At 40.5% G+C, this 26,983-nt stretch overlaps 1 protein-coding gene across 5 annotated transcripts in view; it reads left to right on the top strand.

The window, feature by feature from the left end:
- The first annotated feature begins 10,434 nt into the window (after positions 1-10,434).
- Positions 10,435-26,983, top strand: part of BRAF (B-Raf proto-oncogene, serine/threonine kinase) — a 150,661-nt gene continuing 134,112 nt past the window's right edge. For 3 of the 5 annotated variants that reach the window (XM_036246201.1, XM_036246204.1, XM_036246203.1), the window contains exon 1: positions 10,435-10,763. In XM_036246201.1, the coding sequence (XP_036102094.1) occupies positions 10,638-10,763 (126 nt within the window). In that variant the 5' untranslated portion in view covers positions 10,435-10,637. The remainder of the gene's footprint in view (positions 10,764-26,983) is intronic. The other 2 variants (XM_036246205.1, XM_036246206.1) reach the window with 1 other exon arrangement.

Below are 26,983 nucleotides of genomic sequence, written 5' to 3'. Positions count from 1 at the left end.
AAACATGAAATGCAAAAATAATGATAACATGTTCAATCTTCTCATTAAAGTAATCGGTGTTCTTGGCTTCTTAATTTCCTAACATCTAACTTCTTTCATTATTTTAGCAACTAATAGCCTTTCCTAGAGAGTAAATGATTGTTCTGTACAAAATCAGGGAGGATATGTTTATATTGATATAAGAAAAGTCCCAATATAAAAAGTACCACCTATAAAATGACACTAAGTCTAATAATGTGAGAGAGATGCATATAAATATATAAATAAAATGAAAGTTCTGAATAATTAGGGTATTTGCCTCTCAAATCTATTATGTCAACTTAATACACAAAATATATAAACTATGCTCAACATATATACTAGCAATTTAAACCAAACATATTTATAAAAATGTTAGATTAAAATTTGGCTTAAATTATCTAATATTGAATCATTAAAATAAAAGTGCAGGGATGTGATCATGGCAGATACTGAAACCAGAAATTCAGATCCAAGAGCAAAAAAAACAAAAAAGACAGCTATGAAAGTAATAAACAAAAGAATTTTAAGAGGGAAAAATCCAGATTTTGCCACAGAAGGGGACACCTAATATGAAAAAGATGTGAAGGTGAAGAAATATACATTTACCAATCTATTGTTGTAAAACTTCAGAAGTAACTAAATTCAGTTACTAAAAAGATTAAAGGGAAAGAATTTAAAAGCAGCAAGAGCAAAGCAGTTAGTTACATACAAGGGAGTTCATATAAGACTGTCAACTGATATCTCAACAGAAATTTTGCAGGCAGAAGAGATTAGCAAGAAAAATTCAAAGTGAAGAAAAGCAAGGGCCTACAACCAAGACTTTCTACTCAGCAGAGCTATCATTTAGAATAGAAGGACAGATAAAAAGCTTCCCAGAAAGGAAAAAGCTAAAGGAGTTCATCACCACCAAACCAGCATTACATGAAATATTAAAGGGTCTTCTTTAAGAAGAAAAAGAGGGGGGGGGGGGGAGATTAAACTATGAACAATAAAATGGCAATAAATACATATCTATCAACAACTGAATCTAAAAAACAAAATTAGCAAACAAACAGAACAGAAACAGATTTATAGATACAGAGAACATTTTGATGGTTGCCAGATGGGAGAGGGGTTGGGAAGATGGAAGAAAAAGGTGAAGGGATTTAAAAGTTTGTTACAGAATAGTCACTGAGATGTAAAGTACAGCATCTGGGATATAGTCAATAATATTCTGCCCTGGCCAGTTTGGTTCAGCGGTTGGCGCATCGGCCTGTGGACCAGAGAGTCCCAGGTTCAGTTCCCGCTAGCGGCACGTACCAAAAAATAATAATAATAATATTCTAATAACTATGTATGGTTTCACATGGGTACAAGATGTATTAGGATGATCACTTAGTAAGTTATATAATGCTAATCACTCGGGTGTACACCTGAAACTAACATAATATTGTATGTTAACTGTAATGAAACAAATAAAAATGACTTAAAAAAATTTTTTTTTAATTTATTTTTTTATCCTCACCCGAGGACATTTTTCCATTTTTTGTACAGATAGAGTGGGAGGGAGAGAGAGGAAGAGAGAGAGAGAGAAACATCGATGTGAAAGGGACACATCGAGTGGCTGCCACCCGCACGACCAACCAGGGCCGGGGACAAACTACGTCCTTAGCGGGAACCGAACCCGGGTCTCTCCGGACCGCAGGCCAACGCTCTAACCGCTGAGCCAAACTGGCCAGGGCGACTTAAAAATTTTAAATGCCAATTCTAGAAGGTATCATATGATATGATTACATTTATGTAACATTTTGAAATGACAAAATAATAAAGAATTAGGACAGACTGCCAAAAGGTGCCAAGTTGCCAGAGGCTAGGGACTGAGTGAGGGTGTGACGGAGGCAGTGGTGGGGAGAGGAAGGAGGGCGTGGTTATAAAAGAACAGCAGGAGGAATCCTGTGGTGCTGGAACTGTTCTGTATCTTGACTGGTGATGGATACACAAGCCTACAGAGGTGATAAAATTTCACAGAACTAAATACACACAAGGGCCTGCACACACGTGTAAAATGTGAAATCTGAATCACATGAGCAGACATAGTTTTGTACCCAGTTAGGGGAAACTAACCGGTTGAGGGGTACATGGGATGTCTCTGAATTACTTCTTACAACTGTGTGTAAATCTGCAATTATCTCAAAGTAAAATATTTCATTAAAAAAAAAGATTACAGGGATTCATTAACTCAAAGGTTTTTGTTACAACTGCAGCAGAGAATATGGAATTAGTATTTACTTTTAAATGAGAAAGTCAAAAGGGTGTACCACCAACTGAAATGTTTAAAAAAGGGTGAGCAGCTGTTGAAGCAGAAAGGGGGATTGCAGAGATCAGTTTGGGCCTTGTGGGATTCGCAGTGTCTGTGACATCCAGGTACAGACATTCAGTAGGTAGTTGAAGGCTGAGGCCAGATGAAGATATCTAAATGAGACACAGATTTAGAAGTCTTCATTGTAAATAAAGCCAAAGGAATGGACAAGAGGGTAAAAGTTCTGTGAGAAAAGAAATGGGCAAAGACTAGAGCCTGAGATTATATCAACAATTAAACTGCAAATAGCGACAGCTGACCTCAAAAAGGAACCCAAGAAGGAACGGACCTTTTGTGAGGAGAATCAGCAGTGTGGGGAGTCATGAAATCTAAGGTAATAGAGATTTTTGAGGAAAAGAAAACAGCCAACAGCATCGAATGCAAAAAAGTGGAGTGACACTTCAGCCCTGGCCGGTTTGGCTCAATGGTTGGAGTGTTGGCCTGCGGTCCAGACAGACCCGGGTTCAGTTCCCACTGGGGGCACGTACCCCAGTTGCAGTTTGTCCCCAGCCCTGGTTGGTCGTGCGGGTGGCAGCCACTCGATGTGTCCCTTTCACGTTGATGTCTCTCTTCCTCTCCCTCCCTCCCACTCTATCTGAACAAAAAATGGAAAAATGTCCTTGGGTGAAGATAAAAAAAAAAAAGTGGAGTGACACTTCATACCATGAGGTAGGGAAGGAGAATAAGAATGAATAAAAATGCACAGAAGTTTGTACTTGGGAGAGCTGGGAGCAAGAGAGTTCACATTTTAAAGCCTCTATTTTCTCTGTAAAGTAGGAAGCAAGATCACAGAAAGGCTTCCATACCTATGAATCAAAGACAAAAGCAAAACACAAATTTGCAACTAGGCATTGGAGACATTAAACACAAAAAAGCAGTAGTCGAAGTTTTGATGTCTATAAAATTGGGTACTATTAAAGATTTGCTCTTTAACAGTCTACCAGGCTCTCCCAGAGAACTGGTGTTAAAACACACAAATCTAAGACTCTCATTATTGTTCAGATTTCATAACAGCCTAGCACAGTGTCTGGCACTCAGTGACTATGCAATAAATATTTGCTGAAGGAATGAAATGAAAAATGAGACACCATAAAAATATTTTAAGAACAGGAAGGTACCAGGAAGGTTTTGCTGCAAATGTTTATAATAAAAAATATATACTTCAAATAATACTAAGAATTTAAGATATGAGAAAATTTCTAGTTACATAGAGATGCATTACAGGGTCTTATTAAAACCTGAGCAAGAGCCCTGGCTGGTTTGGCTCAGCGGTTAGAGTATCGGCCTGCAGTCCAGAGAGACCCAGCTTCGGTTCCCATTAAGGGCATGTATCTTGTTTGCAGTTTGTCCCCGGCCCTGCTTGGGTCATGAGGGTGGCACCCACTCGATGTGTACCTTTCACGTCTATGTTTTTCTCTCTCTTTCTCTTTTCCTCTCTCTCCCTCCCACTCTATCTGAACAAAAAATGAAAAAATGTCCTACTCTTGTTTCATGAGCTCTTATTACCTATAAATCACGATGCAAAACAGTTTAATTCCAATAAATAAGAAAAAAATCATTATCAAACTAGATTTATTAGGAATAGATACTTGGCAGATAAAACAAGACAGTAAAAATTTGTTTTATAGTAATAGTAATGGATGCCTAACATGTTTTAAATTGCCTGAGAAAAAAATTTATTTGGAAACTTACCACAATGTCTTATTATTATAAGAATGTATTATTTTTATATAATAAAAGAAAAATTTCCTCCTACATCTTTTAAAAAATCTCAAATGTACAAAAAAGTTAAAAGAACAGTATTACAAACACACTACTCCTAGATGAATCCTTCATCCAGATTTCTAAATTGTTAACATTTTGTCACCTTTTCTTTTTTTCTATCTCCATTTTTTCTGACTATTTTAAGTAAGTTGCAGACCTGATAACATTTCAGGCCTAAACACTTCACCATTCATCTTATAAAAACAAGAATGTTAAATTAATTAACATTAATTCACTATCATTTAATATACAGTCCATGTATACATTTCCCAAATTGTGCCAAAAATGTCTCTTGTAACTATATTTTCTTATCCAGGATTCAGTTACATTTCATGTTTTGCATTTGGTTGTTAAGGCTCTTTAATTTCTTTTAGTCTAGAATAGCCCCTTTGTGTCTATGTATGTGTGTATATATATATTTTTTTGTTTTTCACGATATTGAATTTTTTGTGTTAGAGTTGGTTGTATTATATAATATCCCACATTCTGGATTTGATTGCATCCTCGTGGTTACATTTGGGTTAAACAGTTTTTGGCCCAAATACTACATAGATGATGCACTGCCATCAGGACTTACATAATGCTGAATTGTCAACCTATTGGTGATGCTAAGTGTAATAGTTTGATTCCTTTAGTGACTCCCAGATCTCTCCATTGTAAATGTATACTTCTCCATTTATAATTAATAAGAAGTCTGTGTGGTAGTACTATGAGAGCATAAGGCTGTCCTGTTCCCTATCGGTCTTTTACTCAATAATAGTTTCAGCAACAATTAATTTAGTCCTGACCTGGAGTAATTATTGGTGGTTGCAAATGATGATTTTCTAATTCTATCATATCCTTGCTCTTGAGTATACCGAGGTACATCCGGTACAAGCTCAATTTACATATTTCCTGCTCCAGATCTGGAACCAGCCATTTTTTATTTTATTTTATTATTTATTTATTTTTTATCCTCACCTGAGGACATTTTTCCAGTTTTTGTTCAGATGGAACATATATATGTATATGTTTCTTTTCACCTAAATTCCACATTAATAATGCTACTTCCGATTCAAATCCAACATCACAGGGTTCTTCTTCAATTTCTGTGTTCCATACCTGCTTCTTACTTTTTCCATGCGAACCCTGATTCCCAACATCAATATACGTATTCATTTGCTCTATCCCACAATAAATACAAATTGCTTCAGAATTACAAAACCAACATCATTACCAACAATAAACCTATAAAGTTAAAGATTTGTCTGTTTCATTTCATTTTTAGAGTATATTCCGGTCAGTACTAAATCAGAGCAGAAGCACTAGGAAATGTAAATAATAAGGAAGGTCTCATAGGGATTTGATCTTATGCAAAGTGGAGCTTTTCAAACATCCATGTGAGGCTGGTGGCTGCTGTTGGAACCTAAAATCCTCAGGGCAAATAGTCAGGAAGAAAAGGTGAAGGTGACATGGGACAAGCAGGGATAAAGTGCAACCTGTGAGGTGGAGCTGGAATGCAAGGGGCTGCCATACAAGTCAGACTCACTACCTCCAGCTGTCATCACAACTCCATGAGGGGGTCCTGCAGGAGAAGCCACACCCTTAAACGTGTATCCCATCAAAATAGTAGCAGTTACTGTCATTTCTGGCTCACAGAGGAGAGCTGCTGCTCTAAGAGTCACCCTCACAAACGCATTTGTTACAGCCGTGGTGAAGAGTTTGCTCTGGACCCTCTCCGGGGATATATTTAAGGACTGGGTAAGCAGGTCTTCCATTACGCAAGAGAATTCTGGGAAAGTTCCAGTTTAGCTCATTTGACACAGTGTAAATCTATGATCGTCTGTAGCCAGAAAACTATATTCAAAAGCGATTTGAATTAATTATTATTTTCTCTGTGTAGTTATGTTATTACTTTGATATACAATTAAGTTCATTTTGTTAGATTTTGCTTTTTTCATTTATTTATATCTCCTAAACTATATTAGACGATATACTCAGGAAAGTCTCTTTCCACCTTCTCTCCTCCACCCCATTCTACCCATCCTTTATCAGTTCCCAGTTTCCCCTAGTTTCTTACAAAAAGGTAGCATACTGTATGTAGTCTACTATATCTTGCAATATAAGCAAACTTAAAAAAATTAATGCCTCAAATAACTAAATCCACAAAGCACATTTCAAAGAATTCTGTATCTTGTTAACACACCCAAGGGTAGTATAAGCAAGATGTTATAAGATGAAATAACGTACTAATATAAATATCTTTTGGTAAATGTTAGAAATATTTCTAACACAGTTCATGAATCTAATAGCAAGGTCTTCCTTCAAGAATTAAAAAGTATGGAAAATGTGCGTTCAGTAAAGGAGATGACAACGATGCTAAAAAAGACTAAAAATCTAGACTTGGTGTAATGGGGTTTTATAATTGAAAAACACAAAGGTTTTTGTTGACTGCAGGTTTCATATGTACCAATAATCAGGTAGAGTTGCTTATATGGTCTTTGATTATACTAACAAAAACTCAGTTTCTAGGTTATTGCAATCAGAGATTCTATTCTTTGTTTGTTGGACCAAATCTGGAACAGTGTTTAATTCATAGAAACACATTTTTAGAGGAACATTGAAATGAGTACACAGAAAGAAGAGAAAATGCTTTGAGAACTAAAGAAAACAGAACTTCCTTCAAATATTTGTTTTTTCCTTCAAATATTTTAAAGCAATTACATAGAATAAGCTCATCCTGTGCTCCTCTAGAAGGCAAAACTCGGACCAGAATATAGATATCATAAGAAGAGAACTTCAGTTCAACTTCAGGAAAAAAATAATAATTACAGTTCAATGCACAGTATTAGTGAAGTCCCCATCACGAAAGGATTTAGATAGAGTCTGGGATTCCACAGAGGAGATTTCAAGTGTCTCTCAGAAGGAAGGTTGTGCTGAATCAACTATGATTCAATTTTCTATTCACACCTAAATAGCTTCTGAGAGTGCCCATCTATTAAATAATACAGGATGTGGTATTTGTAATGATGACCTTGATTCATACATAAAATATTAAGCTGTTATTAGCTATACATCACTGAAAGTGGTTGGAGCTGGATAGGTCTGGCTGACGGGTAGAACTATCCAGTGTCTATTAGAAATGCCAATCGAACTAAACTCATCTCCAGGGAAGAGAGGGTCAGACTATCAGCAAGACTTCTCAGCAGTGTCTCAGTCATCAGCTGGCACAGTATTCTCAACAGTGCTTCTCACCTAGATTTGTTTTCCAGCTTCCTGTGAATACATGGATGCCTAAGGGGAATTTGAGCAAAACCTAAAAGAGTTGACTAAAATGCCTGCTAGACTTTAAACACAAGATAATACTGCTTTGGTGCCAATATGACATACTACAACACAAAGGGAGGTGTGCTTTCTCTTTTTGCTCAGGACACAAACTGGCTTGGCACCAAGAACACAGTGCAACTGCTTTGTGTAGGGGGTTTCGGCACCTCAAACCTGCCTATGGCAGCATTTCTATTTTGGGGGAAGTGCCCAGGAGGAGACAGGATGTGTTCAGTGGTCAAACACCTACATTTATTTCTGCATGCAGTGGGGCTTTAGAAGCTAAAGAAAGAAGGTAAGGGCTTCTTCATTAGCATACGGGGATATCTTGGTGATATCCAGTAACCAAAGGGGGAGAATTTGAGTATAGAATCCCCTCTGGAGAAGGTGACAATAAGTAGCCATCTCTGCAGAGTAGCCAGTTCATTTTCTAAATATGACCTAGCTGTAAATTAAACATATCTGTAAATTCTTTGACAGGATGGAGCTAAACCTTCTCTCCTTGAGTTTGGGCTGGATTTTGTGAATTATCTGTACCAGTACAATGCAGCAGAAGTGATGCCGTGTGACTTTGGAGGCTAGGTCCTAAAATGCAATACAGCTTTCACCTTGCTTACAGGAACACTAGCATTTGGAGCCCTTCGCCACCTTGCAAGAAGTCTGACTACCCTGAGGCAAACATGCCACAAGGAAGCTCAAGCCACATGAAGAGAGTATGCTTAGGTATTCTGGCTGACTGCCCCAGGTGAAGTCCCAGCTTCAACCACCAAACATATGAGGAAATATGCCCCAGAGGATTCCAGTCCCAGCCCACTGAGACACCCTCCAGGCATGGAGTCTTCCCAGATGAGCTCCCAGACATCATGGAGCAGAGATAAGCCATCTCTTCTATGCCTTGTCTGAATTCTGACTGAGAGGGTAACTTCATATTTTGTAAAAGGCAAAACTATAATATTTTATCCTCCTAATGATATAGGTAGGTAGATTGGGCTGGCATCACTACCACCCTTATTTTTATAGATAAAAATGAGAAAAAAACAGAGATTTGAGCTTACCTGCTTTGAGGTTATGTAGCCAAGGTATGGCATGCTGACACTAAAATCCTGATCTTTGGACTCCAAAGTTTAAGCTTTCTTTATATTTTCCCCTCTGGATACTGTGGGGTTTTAGAATGGCCTAAGGAAATAAAATAAAATAAATCCAGAATTTGAAGACAAGATCAGAAAGCGTTGAATAAATGGAAGCTAACACAAAGCGATATTAAATGGGTGATGTCAGCCATTCTGTGAAGAAATAACTATGTAAAATATGATTTACAGATAGTTGCTGGTAAGGAAGGCTCTAATTTAAAATGGAACAAATGAAAAAATAATCTTAGGACTTTTAACGTTATGAGGAAGTGTTTTAATGATGTAATATTTGAAGAGACTGATTTTTAAAAAAAAATGAAATAAAACTGTTAGTGAATTTAAAAACCTGCCAGTTGTGTTTCTGATGAAAGCAAACTGGCTGATGGTGCTATTTCAGTCTGCTTAGAAGTATGTCCTCATAATAAAGAGGGACACTTCAGACTATCTCTTGATGGCATTATCCCTTATGATCATCTTCATGTATTCTACTTTTCCAAGCCATCTTTTGATTTAAATTTAGTTCCTCAAGGAGATCTTCCTACTTGGAAAAGAAAGTATAATGATACTAACAAAGCATACCATGCTCATTCAATAGGTTGCATTTTGTATATTTCGATGTCAAGGGATATTAGGGTTCTGATTCATCAAGCAGCCTCACAAACTACTTACCCTGGAGTAAGGGCCAGCTCCCGGGCTCATGGTGACTCTATCAATATGCAGACATCCTGCTTTGGAGGTCAGTAGGACAGCTTTCTATCTCTTGTATCATCCTGAACACAATAAGGAGGTCACTGGTGACTTCCCCTTTCATGGGAAGTACACAAGCGCAGAGTCCACTCAGAGCTTCTCATGACTTGATGTCTAGGTTCCTTTGGCAACTAACTTCCACCATCAGCAGCCTCAGTAACTTCCACTATGTTTGTCACTTCTATTGCTCCCTTCCTTAAATTGTTTCCACCTCTTAATATTCCCCCTTTCCTTTAAAATAAATGTATTTTTAGTAATGAACTGGGTTTATTTCATTCCATTCTGTCATTGGGCCCCTCAAAAGGAACTCAGCTCTTCATTCTTAATGGTTTGCACGCATATTTTGCACAAAGAATGCCTCGGAATGTTCTGTTTATGAAAGGCACGAAAGTATTTTAAATATTTTGAATGGCTTTCTCCAAAACAGAAATGATTCCAATTCTGATGTTTCAAATATCGAGAACGTTCTGTGCCCTGTGCAGGCCCCAGCACATGGAAAGCGCTCTGTCACCGACATTTGTTAAATGAATGAACCTGGAAGAGGAAAACATATTCTAAAAGGAAACATTTTTTATTCCCCAACGATGGAAAAAGCAAACCCAAAAAAAACTTCTAGACGTCCATTTAGTCCCACTTTAAACAGGCCAAATCCTTTCACGGAAAGGCTACTCGCATCACTCTGATACTTTATTTGGCGGTGCCTGTACGTGTCTGTCAAAGTCTACGGGGCTGTTTCAGCCGCGGGGTTTCAGTCTTGCTCCGGCAGCAGGGACGCCGGCCGTGCAGGAAATAACAGCGCTACGGGCTTCCCCGTCCTCCTCCCGCTAGGATCTCCGCTGGTCCCGCAGCACCTCCCCGGCTCCGCTGGCGGCTCCCGCGTTACGGAGCAGGCTCCGCACCGAGCCGGGGAGCGAGCGCGCGGCCGCAGCCATGGAAACGGCCGCACGAAGGAACCCCGGGAGCGCCGCGGCGGGCCGCGCGCGAAGGAAGCCTCCCCAGGCGAGGGCGCTCCTGCGATGACGTCACGCACCCGGGTGACGTCACGACCGTGACACGCGGGTGACGCCGTTGCCGCGGCGACTTCTCGTGGTCTCCGCCCCCTTCCCCCGCCCCCAGCCCCGCGTCCTTCCCCCAATCCCCTCAGGCTCGGCTGCGCCGGGGGCCGCGGGCCGGTTCCTGAGCTGGCCCAGGCGCCCTCCCGCCGCCGGCGCCGCCCCGGCCGTCGCTGCCCGCCGCCCCCCGCCGCCCCCCGCCTCCGCCTCCCCCCGCCCTCCGCCTCCCTTCCCCCTCCCCGCCCAGCAGCGGTCGCTCGGGCCCCGGCTCTCGGTTATAAGATGGCGGCGCTGAGCGGCGACGGCGGCGCGGAGCAGGGCCAGGCTCTGTTCAACGGGGACATGGAGCCCGAGGCCGGCGCCGGCGCCGCGGCCTCTTCGGCTGCGGACCCTGCCATCCCCGAGGAGGTGAGTGCCGGCGCCCCCTGCACCCCTCCCGTCTGCGGGCTCGGCTGGCCGGTGTTTATCTGGGGGGAAGAGGTGGCGCTGGGGACTCGGGTGCCCTCAGCCACCTTCTCCTCTGGGCTCTGCGGGTGGGAGATGGGCATCCCCGCCTGGTCCCTCTCCGTCATGCAGCTCCTCGCTACGTAAACACACACAATGGCCCGGGGGGTTCCCTGGCCCGCACCCCGGCTTGGGGGTTCGGGCAGCGGTGGTGGGGCAGGAGGCTCTCAATAGGGGGCGAGACTCGGGCTGGTCCCAGAAGGTCACGGCTGGCTGGAGGTGGCCGGCTGGCATCCCTGAGCCGGTTTCGTTATTTCGGGGGGACGGGGGGGCATCCAGGTGCAAGATGCGGGCCAGCAGCGGGGCCGGGCGCCCAGCCCGAGTTACTGTGGTGTCTAATTATTACATGGCCGTGGGGATGATGGGGCGCATCCTTCCTTCTCTCCTCTCCCTGACCGGCCCCCTTTTCCAGGCCGCCGTCCTCGCTTCCACTTCTCTACTTTGGGGGGGGGGGTTCTCTTCACCTGTTTTACCCAGCGGTTCGTTTTGCTTAACTCTTGACTTTTTCAAGCCGAAACCCCACTCTTTTCCACTGCCCCTTTCATCGCGGTCTCAGGCCCCCGGTCGCCAACGTGTGCCCGGGCTCCGTGCCCCATCCCGTCCCCATCCGCCGGCCGGCCGGCCTTCCGAGCTCAGCTTCCACTTGAGCCCGTTTTTGCACTTCCCTCACCTCCTGAGGCCCCCGACTTCATTCCCCCGCTCCCTGACATTGTTCTCTATTGTTAGCTCCGCAGACCTGCTGGGCGCTCTGGAGCTCCTCGCTCTCGGAATCCCGAAGCTGTCAGGTTCCCCCAGGTTTCACTTGCACCCCGGCACTGTTTTGGTGCTTCTTCCATTGTCCATTCACACCTCTGTTTAGTCCTACCCGTTTTTTTTTAAAAAAAAGTAGGTTTGATTGCTTTCTGTCGTCTTTCTTTCCGTCCCAGTGTTCTTCTTTCACTTTTTGCTTTTTAGCCCTTGCTTCTCTCAGTCTGTTTTTGGGGGCATTATTCGGCCTCTCATCGCCCTGTCAAATGACTTTATTTACATTGTGTTTTTTTAGTACGTAAAATTTACTACATTGAGTATTGGGCATTTTATTACATAAAGTAATTCACTTGGTGATACTTTCCAAATAATGAGATAATATATGTTATAACAACTGTCCCTTACGATTATCGATTAGATAACATGTCTTACTCTGTTGACTTTGCTCAAAGTTCTCTTTCCTTCCTACTAGTTACATTTCGTTTCCCAATTCTCATAACGTCTCATTCTTTCCTCTGTCTATGCAATTCTTTTCCCTGCTTCATCATCCTTACTTTGGAAATTCATGTGCCATGCTTGTTCTAATTAATATCAGTTTGTTCACATTATTTGTTTTTCATTCTCTCATACCACCTCCACCTATGCCCATGATGTGTTCTGTACCATCATTTGATCTACTCTGAATTTTCTCATATTTTTCTTCTTTCTTAACAAAATTATACCATTTTCCACTTTGCATTTTTGCTCAGACTTGTTTTCTCTAATATTTGTTCATTTTCCTCAATTTCTTGGATTTTAAGGATAGAGCTCTTCCCTTCTTCCATTTAGTAGTTTATTCTGTTTTCCTTGTCCCCAGTTGCCGTTCATTCTGCCTTGTTTCCTGGCTTTTGGTACTTAACTTGCTGAAGCTTCCTCTTGTCTTCCCCACACCTCCACATTCCTTCTTATTTATAAACAGCTTTGTTCCGTTGACATGGAAATTTATTTTTAGGATACATTGTTTTTAATGGATAAATACTAGGGGTCACATCTGCTGTCTATTTTTTCCATGAATCGGATATGCCTTTGTCTTACCAGGCACAGGTGCCTCTAGGCTTGCTCTACACTGTAGTGCATGTATAGTGTTGTTGAATTGTATCTAGAAGAATAGATAAATTAGTGTGTATAGGTTATGAAATTGTAATTTTCTGATGATAACATTGTTTATATTGAGAACTTTGTTTCAGAGATATTAGAACAGTTTGCATTGATATAGAGAAGGCTTTTGTAAAGTAGAATCTCTGCTATCTTATTTGAAAGGGCCAGATTGTTTGAATGCTACCCTCCGAAGATTCTGATTAGGTGAGAGCTAGAGCCATGAGTTTCTGCATTTGACACACTGCCTGGGCAATTCTCATGTATCAGTGCTTGAGAACCTCTAGGCTAGATGAATTTAAATTTAAATTGCCAGTAATTGGAAAGCATATTTATATCTCTTAAAACCCTAAGGATACTTTAACTAATTTTAATTAGTGGCCCTAGCCAGGTCCTCAGTTGGTTAGAGCATCATCCCCATACACCAACATTGTGGGTTTGATTCCTGGTCAGGGCACACATACACACATACACGAGACAAACAGTGAATGCATAAATATGTGGAATAACTTATTTTAATTAGTTAGAAGTGTTTTCCACTGTCCCCTTCACCCAGGTTTTAATGTTTAATAATGAATAGTAGTTTTTCCTTTATACTTTTTTTTCCTAATTCTCAACTGAGGATATTTTTTCATGTATCTTCAGATGGGGCGGGGGAGGAACATTGATGTGAGAGAGACATCGATTGGTTGCCTCCTCATGACCCTGACAAGGGCCAGAGACCGAACCGAAATCGAGGTACGTGTCCTTGACTGGAATCGAACCCAAGACTCATTGGTCTGCAGCCTGATGGTCCAACCGCGGAGCCAGACCAGCCAGGGCAAGAACTGTCTTCTTTATATTCACTTAAAGAGATATCTTCTAGTTGCCACGTGCATGGAAAGAAATGAAAAACTGTGCTTGTGTAAAATGACACGTTTTATTCTAAAGATGTACCTTACCTGACAGTAAAATATAACTTTTTATTTTTTTTAAATCCTCACCTGAGGATATTTTTCCATTTATCTTCAGATAGAGGGGAAGCCAAACTGGCCAGGGCTAAAATATAAGTTTTTTTAAAAAATGTTTCTCACGGAAATTTCAGTTGCATTAAAAATTTTCTAATTACGGAGGGAAAGCACATTCATTATTGAAAAATTAGAATGATATAAGTACAAAAAGTTAAAAAATCATCTGTAATCTTGCCACTAAGATATAATTAATTACATAAACATTTTGATATACATATATCCATGTACTTTTTTTCATGCTCATATTAATACAACATATATGGTTTTATAATATTTTTAACTTAAAGCAAAATATTTTACCTATCATTAGATATACTGCAGTATTTAAACTAAACATATTGTTTTGATATTAGGTTGTTTCTAATTTTTTTACTCTTGTTATCAAACATCTTAAACATAAAAGTATGTTGGGAATTAAATAAATTGCATGTCCTATATTTGTAAGTATTACTTTGTAGATGCTCAAAATAGAATATTCTGGTAAATGACAGGAGCTTATTAAATATTTATCAAATGAATGTGCTTATACTTTTGGCATTAAACATTTACTTCTGACCATTTATATTACCCTGATATTACTGTCTTTATATGACCATATGGTATAAGATGGGACGCTATGACCATATGGTATAATAAATACATTGAAAAAAAGTGTTGTAACAGGGTGTAATATTTGTTAACTTTTCTTGTGCTGTGCATCTGTAGAAAGGAGTGTCTTACCATCGCATTACAGTTAAAATTGTATTGTTTTTTGTTTGTTATTTTTTGTTAATCCTCACCCAAGGATACTTTTTCCATTGATTTTTAGAGAGAGTGGAAAGGAGGGAGGGAAGGAGGAGAGAAACACAGAGAGAGAAGAGGACACATTAATGTGAGAGAGACACATTGATTGGTTGTATCCCACACACGCCCCCACCAGGGCCCAGAATTGAACCTGCAAACCCAGGTACATGCCCTTGACCAGGAATCAAATCCATGACCCTTTGGTGGGCAGGCTGATGCTCTACCCACTGAGCAACACTGGCCATTGCTACAATTGCATTGTTTTTAAGATCTCTTACTGCCAGTCTTAGTTAAGTTGTGTAATTATAATAATGCATTGACTAAGCAGTATTCTGGGATACAGTCTCCTTTATAATGAGGTCCACTGTATTAAAACATATTTTTATGAACCAGGCAAACCAGGATGGATTACATCATACTCTTAATAAGTGAAAGTCCCACTAAGGTATGTGCTTTTGCAGTTCTGGCTATTGTTGTTAATACTTGTCTGGATATATTTGAAAGTGGACAAAGCATTTCTGTTAGGTAAAACTGTGAAAAGCTGTGTGTCTTAGGTATTTCCAGTGTTCCCTTTCTGTACTCTTTTTCTCTCATTTTATGAACTCCCTCCTTTAGGCATCCGCTCACCTCATCTAAATCAGTCACTTATATATGCTGGTTATTAAAGGAATTGATTGCTAGTAAACAGATTATAAAGGAATGTGGGACTGAGTGCTTGAATCCTTGAATGTAGTAAACCCGAGAGCAAACTTGATGTAGTTATATTTGGATATTAGACCAAAAAAATTATATTAGGATAACAGGCAGAAGTCTGACTTTTTAAAATTCCCTTTTCTTTGCTTTCCTGATTGGGATGAGTTAGGATCCCATCATAACTGGAAACCTATGTTTTATGAGTAGAGAGGGAGGGAATCAGGTTACATTGTTTTATTTTTTTTAAAGCATTTTTTAAGACTGCTTACCTTGTTTTTCCTTTTTCTCCAATCATAAAGTTGTTTTCTCCTTTAGAATTGCAAAAGTGCATTTTGTGACCGTTGACACTTTGATATTAATTTAGCTAAGTACTGAGTAAACATTTTTTGTCATAATCCCCTTGTTTTATGAAATCGAGGATGTTCCTATGCTTCCTATATTTCTGCCTCAGATTGCCGTTAAAATAAGCTTTTATTGTCAGGAGCCCTGACGGGATTTTATATTCCTCCAAAGTTGAATTGTTTCAAGTCCTTTACTCATTCTCTTTGTGTATTTTACCTGTAAAGTCAGGATCAGCAATAGTTATAGAACTTAATGAATTCAAAATAGGTGAGCCAATTTAGGAGCTTTGCTGTTTTTTTGTTTTGGGGGTTTTATTAGGTGAAACATTATAGTACTAATGTTAATACTATAAGAACCAAAAAGTTAGCGTCATTGTTCCATTTCTTTCTTAGATATTTGGTGGAGGAATTGACATTCTGGGAGGTAGGTTTTATTTATCATTTTCTTTCGGCTACCAACCTAATTTACTGTCATACATAATTAGCATGGTAGTCAGAAAGAAACTCTTCATCTAACCTCCACCCTAACATTAAGCAATTATTTTTTTCTGCCCTCTATCCTCTGAGATTATTTTGGTCTCCATGTTTTCTCTTGGGCTTAAAAAACTAATATTCTTGTTCCTTCCCATATCGAGCCTATGCATATAGAGAGGGAAATTGATGCCCAATAACATTGCGTTCCTTTCTGGGTCCTGGGAAAGACCTTGATACAGAATATAAAAATTGCTCTGAACTCAGTTAACTTTATATCTTCCAGAAGCTCTGGTCATGATTTTCACTTAAGGGTTAAAAAACAAAAAATTAGGAAATGTGTTAATAGAGTATAAGTCTCAACTACCTGATCAGTATAAGGTCATGTGACAATTGGGAAGGTAGATAGTGTCCAGGCTTCTGTTCATGTTGTAAGGAGTGTTATTCCAATTATATTTGGCTACCTTTCGAATTTTGAAACTGCACTTCCAGGGAGAGAGAAACATAACATTTTGGCAGTCTATTTTCAACTGTTGTTCCAAAATTTGTGTGTGTGTGTGTGTGAGAGATTTTTTAATAAAAGTATTCATCTCCTTATTGTAAAAGATGTTTTAATTGTGTTTAAATTGAGAAATACTCTACTCTTGTTTCATATTTTTTCTTGCACTAAATATATCTTTAATAACACCAGAAAAAATTTGACTTTCTATTTTTAGAACAGCATAAATTAAATAAAATTTTAGAATGCTTTGAATTAGATACGTACCTTTGAATATTTTGAAACAGTTTAAAATATTGCTAGGGGTTGTTCCTCCAATGAGGTAAGATTTTTAAATTGTATTTTCTACATTACTTTTGCAAAGTAAATTTCTGTTTGGACGTATTGATGTACTTTAAAAGAAGGGAATTACTAGCTTCACCTACATTGTAAATAGTTATTAGAACCTATATTTTTTTGTGTTGTCAACTTGGGTCTAAACCCTTTTCCTCTGTTTTAAAGTTTATATTCTCTACTTAGAAATTTCTCTGTAGCTTGTGGGGGTGAGGGGTGGAGTCTTAAGTAGGTATGATTATTTTTAAAGAGTGAATAGCATGATTTCTGGTAATGTTGTATGAAGGTAATTTAATTCTCATTCATTATAAAACATCCTGTCTTTTCTGTGAATACCAATTATTGTCTTTATATCTTTTTTCACTATGAAAAGATAAAGTACTATTGTTAATTATTCCTTAATAACTCAAAATTGCCTTTTTACACATCATATAACTATTTTCATGGGAATAGCATCAGAGAACTTCAGATAGGGAAGAGATTGTGATTCATTATAATCCTTACATTCTTATTCTGCAACCACTGAAAGTGTTCATTTCTTCTTAGTTTTTACATGCTTGCTTCTTACATTTAAAATATTCCACCCATTCCTGCACATGTCTTCTCATATTAATAATAAGTTACACGTCTCAAGTTTTACTATGCATGAAAATTTAGTTCAGTGTAACTTTTTTTAGGGAGGAAGGGAGAGAGAGAGAAGCATCGATGTGAGAGAGACACATTGATTGATTGCCTCCTGCAGAACTCTGACCAGGCAGGGGATCAAACCTGCAACCCAGGTGTGCCCTTGAGCGGGAATCAAACCTGTGACTCTTTGGTCAGTTGTCCGGCCTCTAACCACTGAGCCAAACCAGCCAGGGGCAGTGTAACTTTTGGATGACTCTCTGTTGCAGATCATTTTTCTAATGAGTTTGGAACTTAATTTAAGTCTCTCTATGTACGGTATTACCCCTTGTCTTCAGAGGATGCATTCCAAGACCCCCAGTGGGTGCCTGAAACTATAGATATAGTACTGAACCCTATATATAGTATTTTTTTTCTATGCATACTTATATTTTCACCCAAAGGAAGCATTTTACAGCTTCTATCAGTTAGATGAATTCTCACAATTTGGAAGGCAAAAGGACAGGGAAACTTTCTTTTTGCTGCTTTTTGGCTGGTTAGCAAAGTTGTAAGATCTGAAAAAATATCCTTAGGTAAGGATTAACAACAACAACAACAACAACAACAAATGTAGAAGTATCATCATCATCATCCCCAACAAAAACTACCCATTAAAAAAATAATTCCTTCATTCTCCCTTCTCCAGCCCCTGGTTAACTTCTGTTCTACTTTCTGTCTTTATGGATTTGCCTGTTCTTGGTACCTCATATAAGTGAAATCATACAATATTTGTCATTCTGTGTCTGGCTTATTTTACAAAGCTTAATGTTTTCAAGGCCCATCTGTGTTGTGAAATATATCAGAATAACCACCAAACTGTTTTCCCACCAGCATTCCATTTGCATTCCTACCAGCAGTGTATGAGGATTCCAGTTTCTCCTCATCCACACCAACACTTAAAAAAAAATTATAGCTGTCTTAATGGACATGAATTGGTATCTCATTATGAGTTTTGTATTGGGTTATTTTTTCTTAGTGACAGTTCCTCAAAAATCTATATAGAATCTAAACATCTAAATAGAATTATCATATGAACCAACAATTCCATTCCCAGGAATATACCCAAAAGAATGAAAACGGAGACTTGAATAGATACTTGAATACTGTGTTCATTGCAGCATTATCCATAGTAGCCTAAAGATGAAAACAACCCAAGTGCCTATCAACAGATGAATAGAGCCCTGGCCAGTTTGGCTCAGCGGTTAGAGCGTCGGCCTGCGGTCCGGAGAGACCCGGGTTCGGTTCCCGCTAAGGGCACGTACTTCGGTTGCAGTTTGTCCCCGGCCCTGGTTGGTCGTGTGGGTGGCAGACACTCGATGTGTCCCTTCACGTCGATATTTCTCTCTCTTTCTCCCTTCCTCTCTCTCCCTCCCACTCTATCTGTATAAAAAATGGAAAAATATCCTCTGGTGAGGATAAAAAAAGAATAGCCAAAAAAAACAGATGAATAGAGTTGAAAATACAGTATATACATACATACAAAGTCATAATCTGATAAATCATATAAAATGGGTATGCCTTGAAAACATTATGGTAAGTGGAATAAGCCAGACACAACTGGACAAATATTACATAAAATATCAGAATAGGCAAATTCATGGAGATAGAAACTAGAATAGAGGTTACCAGGTCTGGGAGGAGGGGGAATGGAAGTTATTACTTAATATGAGACAGGTCAGAATTAATTAATTAATTAACTTATTTATTTTTATCCTCACCCGAGGACAGTTTTGCATTTATCCTCAGAGGGGGAGAAAGAGAGAGAGAGAAACATTGATGTGAGAGAGACACATCGAGTGATTGCCACCCACACGACCCCAGATGGGGCCAGGGACAAACTGCAACCAAGGTACGCGCCCTTAGCGGAACCAAACCTGGGACTCTCCCGTCCGTGGGCTGACGCTCTAACCGCTGAGCCAAACTGGCCAGGGCAAGACAGGTCAGAATTTAGTGTCCAATGGAACCTAGTCTCACCTCTCACATAGTACAGAATTTCTCCTGCGGCATTCCTGACAAATGATTAAGCATTCAGTTAAATATCTTTAATAGTAAGGCAGCTTATTCCTTTGCCAAGTATCTTTACTATTAATAAAGATATTGCATAATGTGGAACTCAAACATACTTTTTGGACTTCTGTCTCTAGGCTCTAACATCATCCTAGTTTAGTACTCTGGAACAGCGCAGAACAATCTGTTTCTTCTTTTTATCTCATATCTCACTCTCACTATTTGACAAGTACACACACCTTTAGATCTTTCTTTGACACTGGTTACTTGCTGTGTGCCTTCAAATGTATCATGGTAATGCCATCCAAAGACAAAATACCTCCCCGGACTCTGGCACCCCCTTGAGCTTTCGTTTTCTCCTTCTGGTCACTTAATGCCTTTTCTTAGTACTCACTCCGATCTTGAAAATCAGTCTTCCATGTCTTTTCACACAACTTAATCTGTTCTTTCAAAGGCCACTATGTGCCCTTAACAGTTCAGCTACCCTCTGAGCTAAAATGTCAGTCCTGCATTTCCAATTGTCTTAAGTATTTTACCTTAATGTCTCATTGATATCACAAAGTCAGAAAGTCCTAAACTAAATAGTTATCTTTCCCTTTAAATTACTTCTGCCTCTGCTTGTAATATTCTCCACTTAATCATAGTTTATACTTGAAACCTCAGGGCATCTCTGATTTCTCCTGTTGCCTTATTTTTTCTGTGCAGCCAGTGGAGCCATTGTGATTGAGATTAGTGCCCTTATTAAAGACATCAAAGATCTGGCTTGTGCCTGCATGTGAGATTACAGCTAGAAAGCACCATCTAGAAAGAACCTCAGAGTGGGTCCTTATAAGACAGTAAATCTTTTATTTATTTATTTATTTATTTATTTTAAAATCTTTATTGTTGAATGTATTACAGAATTTCCTCATTTTCCCCCCATTGACCCCCTCCTCCCCACTCCCCCCCCCCCCCCGCCTTTTCCCACACTATTGTCTGTGTCCGTTGATTATGCATATAAGTTCTTTGGTTTATTTCTTCCCATACCCCAACCCCTTTCCCTTTGAGGTTTGTCAGTCTAGCAATGAATTTGTACTTCTTAAATCCCCTCACCTTTTTCACCCACTCCCCCAACCCCTCTCCCATCTGGCAACCAACAAGATGTTCTCTGTATCCGTGAGAATGTTTCTGTTCTGCCTGTTCATTTTGTTTGTAGATTCCATTGTCAATAGATATGTATTCATTACCATTTTGCCTGTTCATATCTTTTATCTTTTTCTTCAAGAAGACCCTTTAACATTTCATATAATAACGGTTTGGTGGTGATGAACTCCTTTAGCTTTTCCTTGTCTGGGAAACTATATGGCCATCGATTCTAAATGACAGATTTGCACTATAGAGTAATCTTGGTTGTAGGTTCTGCTTTTCATCACTCTGAATATTTCTGGCCACTCCTTTCTGGCCTGCAAAGTTTCTTTTGAGAAATCACCTGACAGTCTTATGGGAACTCCCTTGTAGGTAACTAACTGCTTTTCTCTTGCTGCTTTTAAGATTCTCTCATTGTCTTGAAACTTTTGCATTTTGATGATGATGTGTCTTGGTGTGGGCCTCTTGGGGTTCATCTTGTTTGGGACTCTCTGTGCTTCCTGGACTTGTATGTCTGTTTCCTTCACCAAGTTAGGAATGTTTTCTGCCATTATTGTTTCAAACAGGTTTTCAATTTTTTGTTCTCTTTCTTCTCCTTCTGGCACCCCCAAGATGCAAATGTTGGCACGCTTGAAGTTGTCCCAGAGGCTCTTTACACTATCCTCATTTTTTTGAGAGCTTGTTTGGAGGTTCTAGCAGGGGAGCGCAGCTACTCGTATACCCTTGACCGAAGACCGGTCCTCTCCTCTGGGGGGAAGATCGTCCTCTTCGACTGAGCACGCAGCTTCGGGAGGGACAAACATGGATCGGTTGAGGGAGGAGGGGGACACCCGCCTAGCCAGCCAGATCAGCCGAATCAACCCTGGCGATCAATGGGGTGACAGATGTCGCAGCCAGATCGCCCTCACATCCTATCCTCATTTTTTTGGATTCTGTTTCTTTTTGCTGTTCTGATTGGGTGTTTTTTGCTTCCTTACATTCCAAATCAATGGTTTGCTTCTTGGCTTTACCTACTCTGCTATTGAATCTGTGTAAATTATTCTTTACTTCAGTTAATGACTCCTTCATTTCTGACTGTGCATCCATCATTTCAGACTGGTCCTTTTTTATGTTCTTGAGGCCCTCACTAAGTTCATTGAGCATCCTTATAAGCAGTATTTTGAACTCAGCATCTGTTAGGTTGCTTATCTCCATTTTGCTTAGTTCTTTTTCTGGAGTTTTGTTCTGTTCTTTCATTTGGGACCTGTTTCTTTGTCTCCTCATTTTGGCTGCCTCCCTGTGTTTGTTTCTGTGTATTATTTAACTAGAGGTATGGGGCTGAGACCAGATGCTGCTTGTTTGAAAGAATTTAGGAAAACCTGAAGCAGGATCCAAGACCGGCCAATCCTATGGTTAAGCAACTGGCAACAGCGAGGGTGGGCCTGAGAGTTGGGTGGGGCGGGCCCTCAGGGAATTACCAGGGTGGGGCTACCAGTATGAGCCAGGTTGCTGGAGTCCCAGATATGGTGACTGTCTGCTGCCCCAGGGAAGGGCTCACCGAAGGAACAAAGGCCTCCGACAGCATGTTTGTCCAGGAGAAAACCCCCTCTCCCGCCCTCGCTCCAATGCCAAACAGCTCAGTTCTTCCCTGTATGTTTCTGGTGCCCCTCGAGTTGCCTTCCCTCCAAGCTTAGAGGGAGAGAGTCTGCCAAGTCCGTGCGCGGGCCCTTTAAGGAGCTGCCTGGGGCTCCAGCCGCGTCAGCCCCCCCGAGCCTCAGTTCCCGCTGGTTTTTCCAGCCAGAGGTTATGGGGATTCTCTTCCTGGCACTGGAACCCTGAGCGGGGCGCCTGGTATGGGACGGGGACCCCTCAGTCCTCAGGAAGGACCTTCCCCGCCGAGGTATCCTTCTGATTTTTATCCGCCACACGTGGGTGTGGGACCAGCCCCTCTGCCCCTCCTACCAGTCTGGATGTGGCTGCTGCTTTAATTCCGTAGCTGTAGGACTTCCATTCAGCTGGATTTCAGGCGGTTTTGAATGATGGTTGTTCTGTAGTTTAGTTGTAACTTTGATGTGGTTGTGGGAGGACGTGATACCACGTTACCTACGCCGCCATCTTGACCGGAAGTCAAGACAGTGAATCTTTGGGCACCTTGATCTTGGACTTCCCAGCCTGCAGAACTTTGATAAATTTCTTGTTTTTTGTTTGTTTGTTTTTTGTTTATCCTCACCCGAGGACATTTTTACATTTATCTTCAGATAGAGCAGGAGGAAGAGAGAGAAAAACATCTATGCGAGAGAGATACATTGACTGGTCGCCACCCACAAGACCCAGACCAGGCCTGGGGACTAACTGCAACCAAGGTATGTGCCTCTGGCGTAAACCAGACCCAGGTCTCTCAGGTCCGCGGGCCAACGCTCTTAACAGCTTAGCCAAACCGGCTAGGGCATCCCTTGAACCTTTTATATCTTATGTTCAACTTCATTCTTAGAAAGGAACAAGTTCTTACCATGAATCAAAAAATTACCAGTTCTTCTCTTCAGCAAAGTAATTGCCTTTATTTATGTGGTTTCATCCCATAATATTTTGTTCTGGTCATTGATGTGGGAAAGGATGGAGATGGGGAGGTCTGTGCTATACTCTAAAAGCAAATGTCTAAATCAGGAGAGAACTCCATTAATATGTAATAGTTGGGGTCCTCTCTGATCTGTGATATGGAGTCCTCTGCCTATATCCATAAGCAAGTCTTGCTGCATACTAAATGCGGTAGCACAGTATTTCACAAAGCATATATTATGGATACTAACTATTCAGAGTATTCTTCCATAGATAGGTTTCATAGTTAACAATTTGGGAAAATATTAAGTTTCTCACTGTTCAGTTTCTGAGTTCAGATAATGAGGAAATACTGTGTTATCTGAATCTTAATTGATTTTTGCATTTTGCATATCGAGGAATTCATTTAAAAAGTATCTGAATTGGCCCTGGCTGGTTTGGCTCAGCAGTTGGTGTCGGCCTGTGGTCCAGAGAGACCGGGGTTCGGTTCCTGCTAAGGGCACGTACCTCGGTTGCAGTTTGTCCCCAGCCCTGGTTGGGTCGTGTGGGTGGCAACCACTCGATGTGTCCCTTTCACATTGATGTTTCTCTCTCTCTCTCTCTCTCTGCCCCCCTCCCACTCTATCTGAACAAAAAATGGAAAAATGTCCTCGGGTGAGGATAAAAAAAAAGTATCTGAATCGGTTTGGTGGACAAGAGATACCTGTACTATGTACCCACTCTTGGGATTTCATAATTGGGCATTGGTATATTAAAGATTGAGAACTGTAGTAAAAAAAAAACCTTGCTTTTGTTTAAATTAGAATTTTCTAAACTTCCTTGACTATGGAACATTGCTTATGTATAGCATGTATTAACATACTGTAAAATATTTAAGGAAATGCTGTTCTAATAAACTTTTGCATTTCCCAGGAATGCATTGGCTTAGAATGCCCCCCCCCCCCCCCCCCCGCACTGTGGTTTCTGAATGGGGAGCCTGCTCCACTGGGAGGCTTCTGGAAGTGTTTTGATTGTCACAATGACTGGGGATGCTATTTGACATTTAATGCCCACAGACCAGGGAACACAATGCACCTAAAGTCCTGCACAGCAAAGAATTGCCCCACCTAAAATACCACTTATATACCCCTTTGAGGACACTGTACTCATCCTTTAAAACTCAGTTCTGGTTACCTTTCTAAACGCTTCCTCTAACTACTTTTCCTCTTTTCCCCCTTCTTCCCCACCTTCATTATACCTACTTGGTGCTCTTTATTGATTACATGAACTGACCACGTTGTAGTATAGTTGATTAGGTACCTCTACCTTAATGCGAGCTCAGATCTTTGAAGGCAGAGACATTCATATGGTAGGGATTTGGTAAATTTGGCTAAATAAAAGCATATCTTTCATTACATATTTAAAAAACCAGTTGCTTTTGAACATATAGAGATCATTTAGTGATCCTCAAAAAATGTTTTACAGAGATAATGTGCCACTTAATTTTATAATAATTATTTATTATTATTATTAATCCTCACCTGAGGATATTTTTCCATTTATCCTCAGACAGAGTGGGGGAGGGGGTGAGAAAGAGAGAGAGAGAGAGAGAGAGAGAGAAACATCTATGTGAGAGAGACACATCAATCAGTTGCCTCACCCTGGCCGGTTTGGCTCAGCGGTTAGAGCGTTGGCCTGCGGTCCAGAGAGACCCGGGTTCGGTTCCCGCTAAGGGCATGTACCTTGGTTGCAGTTTGTCCCCAGCCCTGGTTGAGTTGTACAGGTGGCAACCACTCGTGTCTCTTTCACGTCGATGTTTCTCTCTCTCTCTCTTCCTCTCTCTCCCTCTCTTCCTCTCTCTCCCTCTCTTCCTCTCTCTCCCTCCCACTCTCTGAACAAAAAATGAAAAAATGTCCTCGGGTGAGGATAAAAAATAATAATAAAAAAATCAGTTGCCTCCCGCATGACCCCGACCAGGGCTGGGGACCAAACCACAAGCCAGGTATGTGCCCTTGACTGGAATCAAGGCTGACACTCTAACCGCTGGGCCAAACCAGCCAGGGCAGTTTTATAACTATTCAAAATAATGAATTTAGTGTTTTAGTTCATTTATTGAGTATTTTAGTTTATTAATTATGTACTTTGTACCAGATACTGAGGATCCCATTTGATTCTCAGATCAACTCTATGTTGTTTGTATCATGCAAACAATAGGAACGTGTAAAGCTAGTTTTGTTTTATAGATGAAGAAACTGACACTTGGGGGTTAAGTAGCTTGCCTCAAGGTTGCAGGGTTAATAAGTGACAGAGCTGGAGTTCTGACTTTAAAGCTTGTGCTCTTTACTACTATGCTGTACCATAAATCGTCACAAGAACCCTAAGAGTTAAATATTGTAATTCCCATTTTGTAGGTGAAGTCGGTTTATAAAAGTTATGCAACTGGCACACTGCTTAAGTGGAAGATCTGGGTTTCGCGCCCAGACACGGTGACTCTGGAGGCCGTGCTCTTGACCACCATGTTGTCAGAGCCTCCCATGTCCTGTTGTATCATGTGCACCTACTGTTTTTGTGAGGTTGTTAACCACAGTTGACAGCTCATGTTGTTTTCTTTATACCTTTGGCACCTTCGGTGCTTTTCTGCTGATGGTTTTAAATCTGGATTATTTTCTTGAATCTGTTTGATAACTTGAGCTGTGCTTGTCCTAAAGGAAAATGTTTCTTTACAAGGTTTTTTCTTTAGCTAGAATTATACATTTTTATAAACCCCACATATACCAGTATACTGGTATCTCTTTGTTAGTTTTTATTGTTTGAATCTGTAGTCTCCAGACTTAAAAATTTCTTACTCTATCAGGAAAACTTTGAACTCATGGCCCTTACTGCATGTCTGTTTTATTTATAAATTATGTGTGTACTACTTTACAAAATGAAACAAGAGTTGTGATGTCTTTGTCTCTAGCTAATATCTCAGGTCATACACCCTTAAAGGCAAGGCTCATCATCAACAATAGTGGATACAAATCCATATTTTGAATAATCCGAAAAAAATTTTTAAATTAGTTTCTTGTCAGATATAATTAAGTCAACATTTCTCAATCTGGGCACTGAGACATTTTGGCCTGGATAATTCTTGGTTTTGGGGGCCGTCCTGTGCATTGCAGGATGTTCACCAAACATCCCTGGCCTCCACTCACTAGGTACCAATAGTATCCTCCCTTCAATTGTGACAGTCAAATATGTCTCCATGCCCTGGCCAGTTTGGCTCAGCGGTTAGAGCGTCAGCCTGTGGTCCAGAGAGACCCGGGTTTGGTTCCCGCTAAGGGCACGTACCTTGGTTGCGGTTTGTCCCCGGCCCTGGTTGGTCGTGCGGGAGGCAGCCACTCGATGTGTCCCTTTCACGTCAGTGTTTCTCTCTCTCCCTCCCTCTCTCTCTCCCTCCCACTCTGTCTGAACAAAAAATGGAAAAATGTCCTCCGGTGAGGATAAAAAAAGAAACAAATATGTCTCCAGACACTGCCAAATGTCTCCTTGGGGCAAAATCACCCGTAGTTGAGAACAACTGGATTAAAACATTGTTTACATCCTGTATTGTGGCTGACAAATAGCTTGTACTAGGAGTAGGCAGTGTCAGCTTTGACATTCTTTTTCTATCAGCAGTAGTATTGTCTACAATATGAAGTTTGAAATTTGTTTGTAGAAATTATTTTTAAGCCACTTATCTATTTTGAAAAATTCACTTTAGCCCTGGCCTGTTTGGCTCAGCGGTTGGAGCGTTGGCCTGCGGTACAGAGAGACCCGGGTTCG

The sequence above is a fragment of the Molossus molossus genome, unplaced genomic scaffold (assembly GCF_014108415.1).
Source record: "Molossus molossus isolate mMolMol1 unplaced genomic scaffold, mMolMol1.p scaffold_m16_p_7, whole genome shotgun sequence".
NCBI lineage: Eukaryota > Metazoa > Chordata > Mammalia > Chiroptera > Molossidae > Molossus > Molossus molossus.
This window is presented reverse-complemented; position numbering and strand designations above follow the sequence as displayed.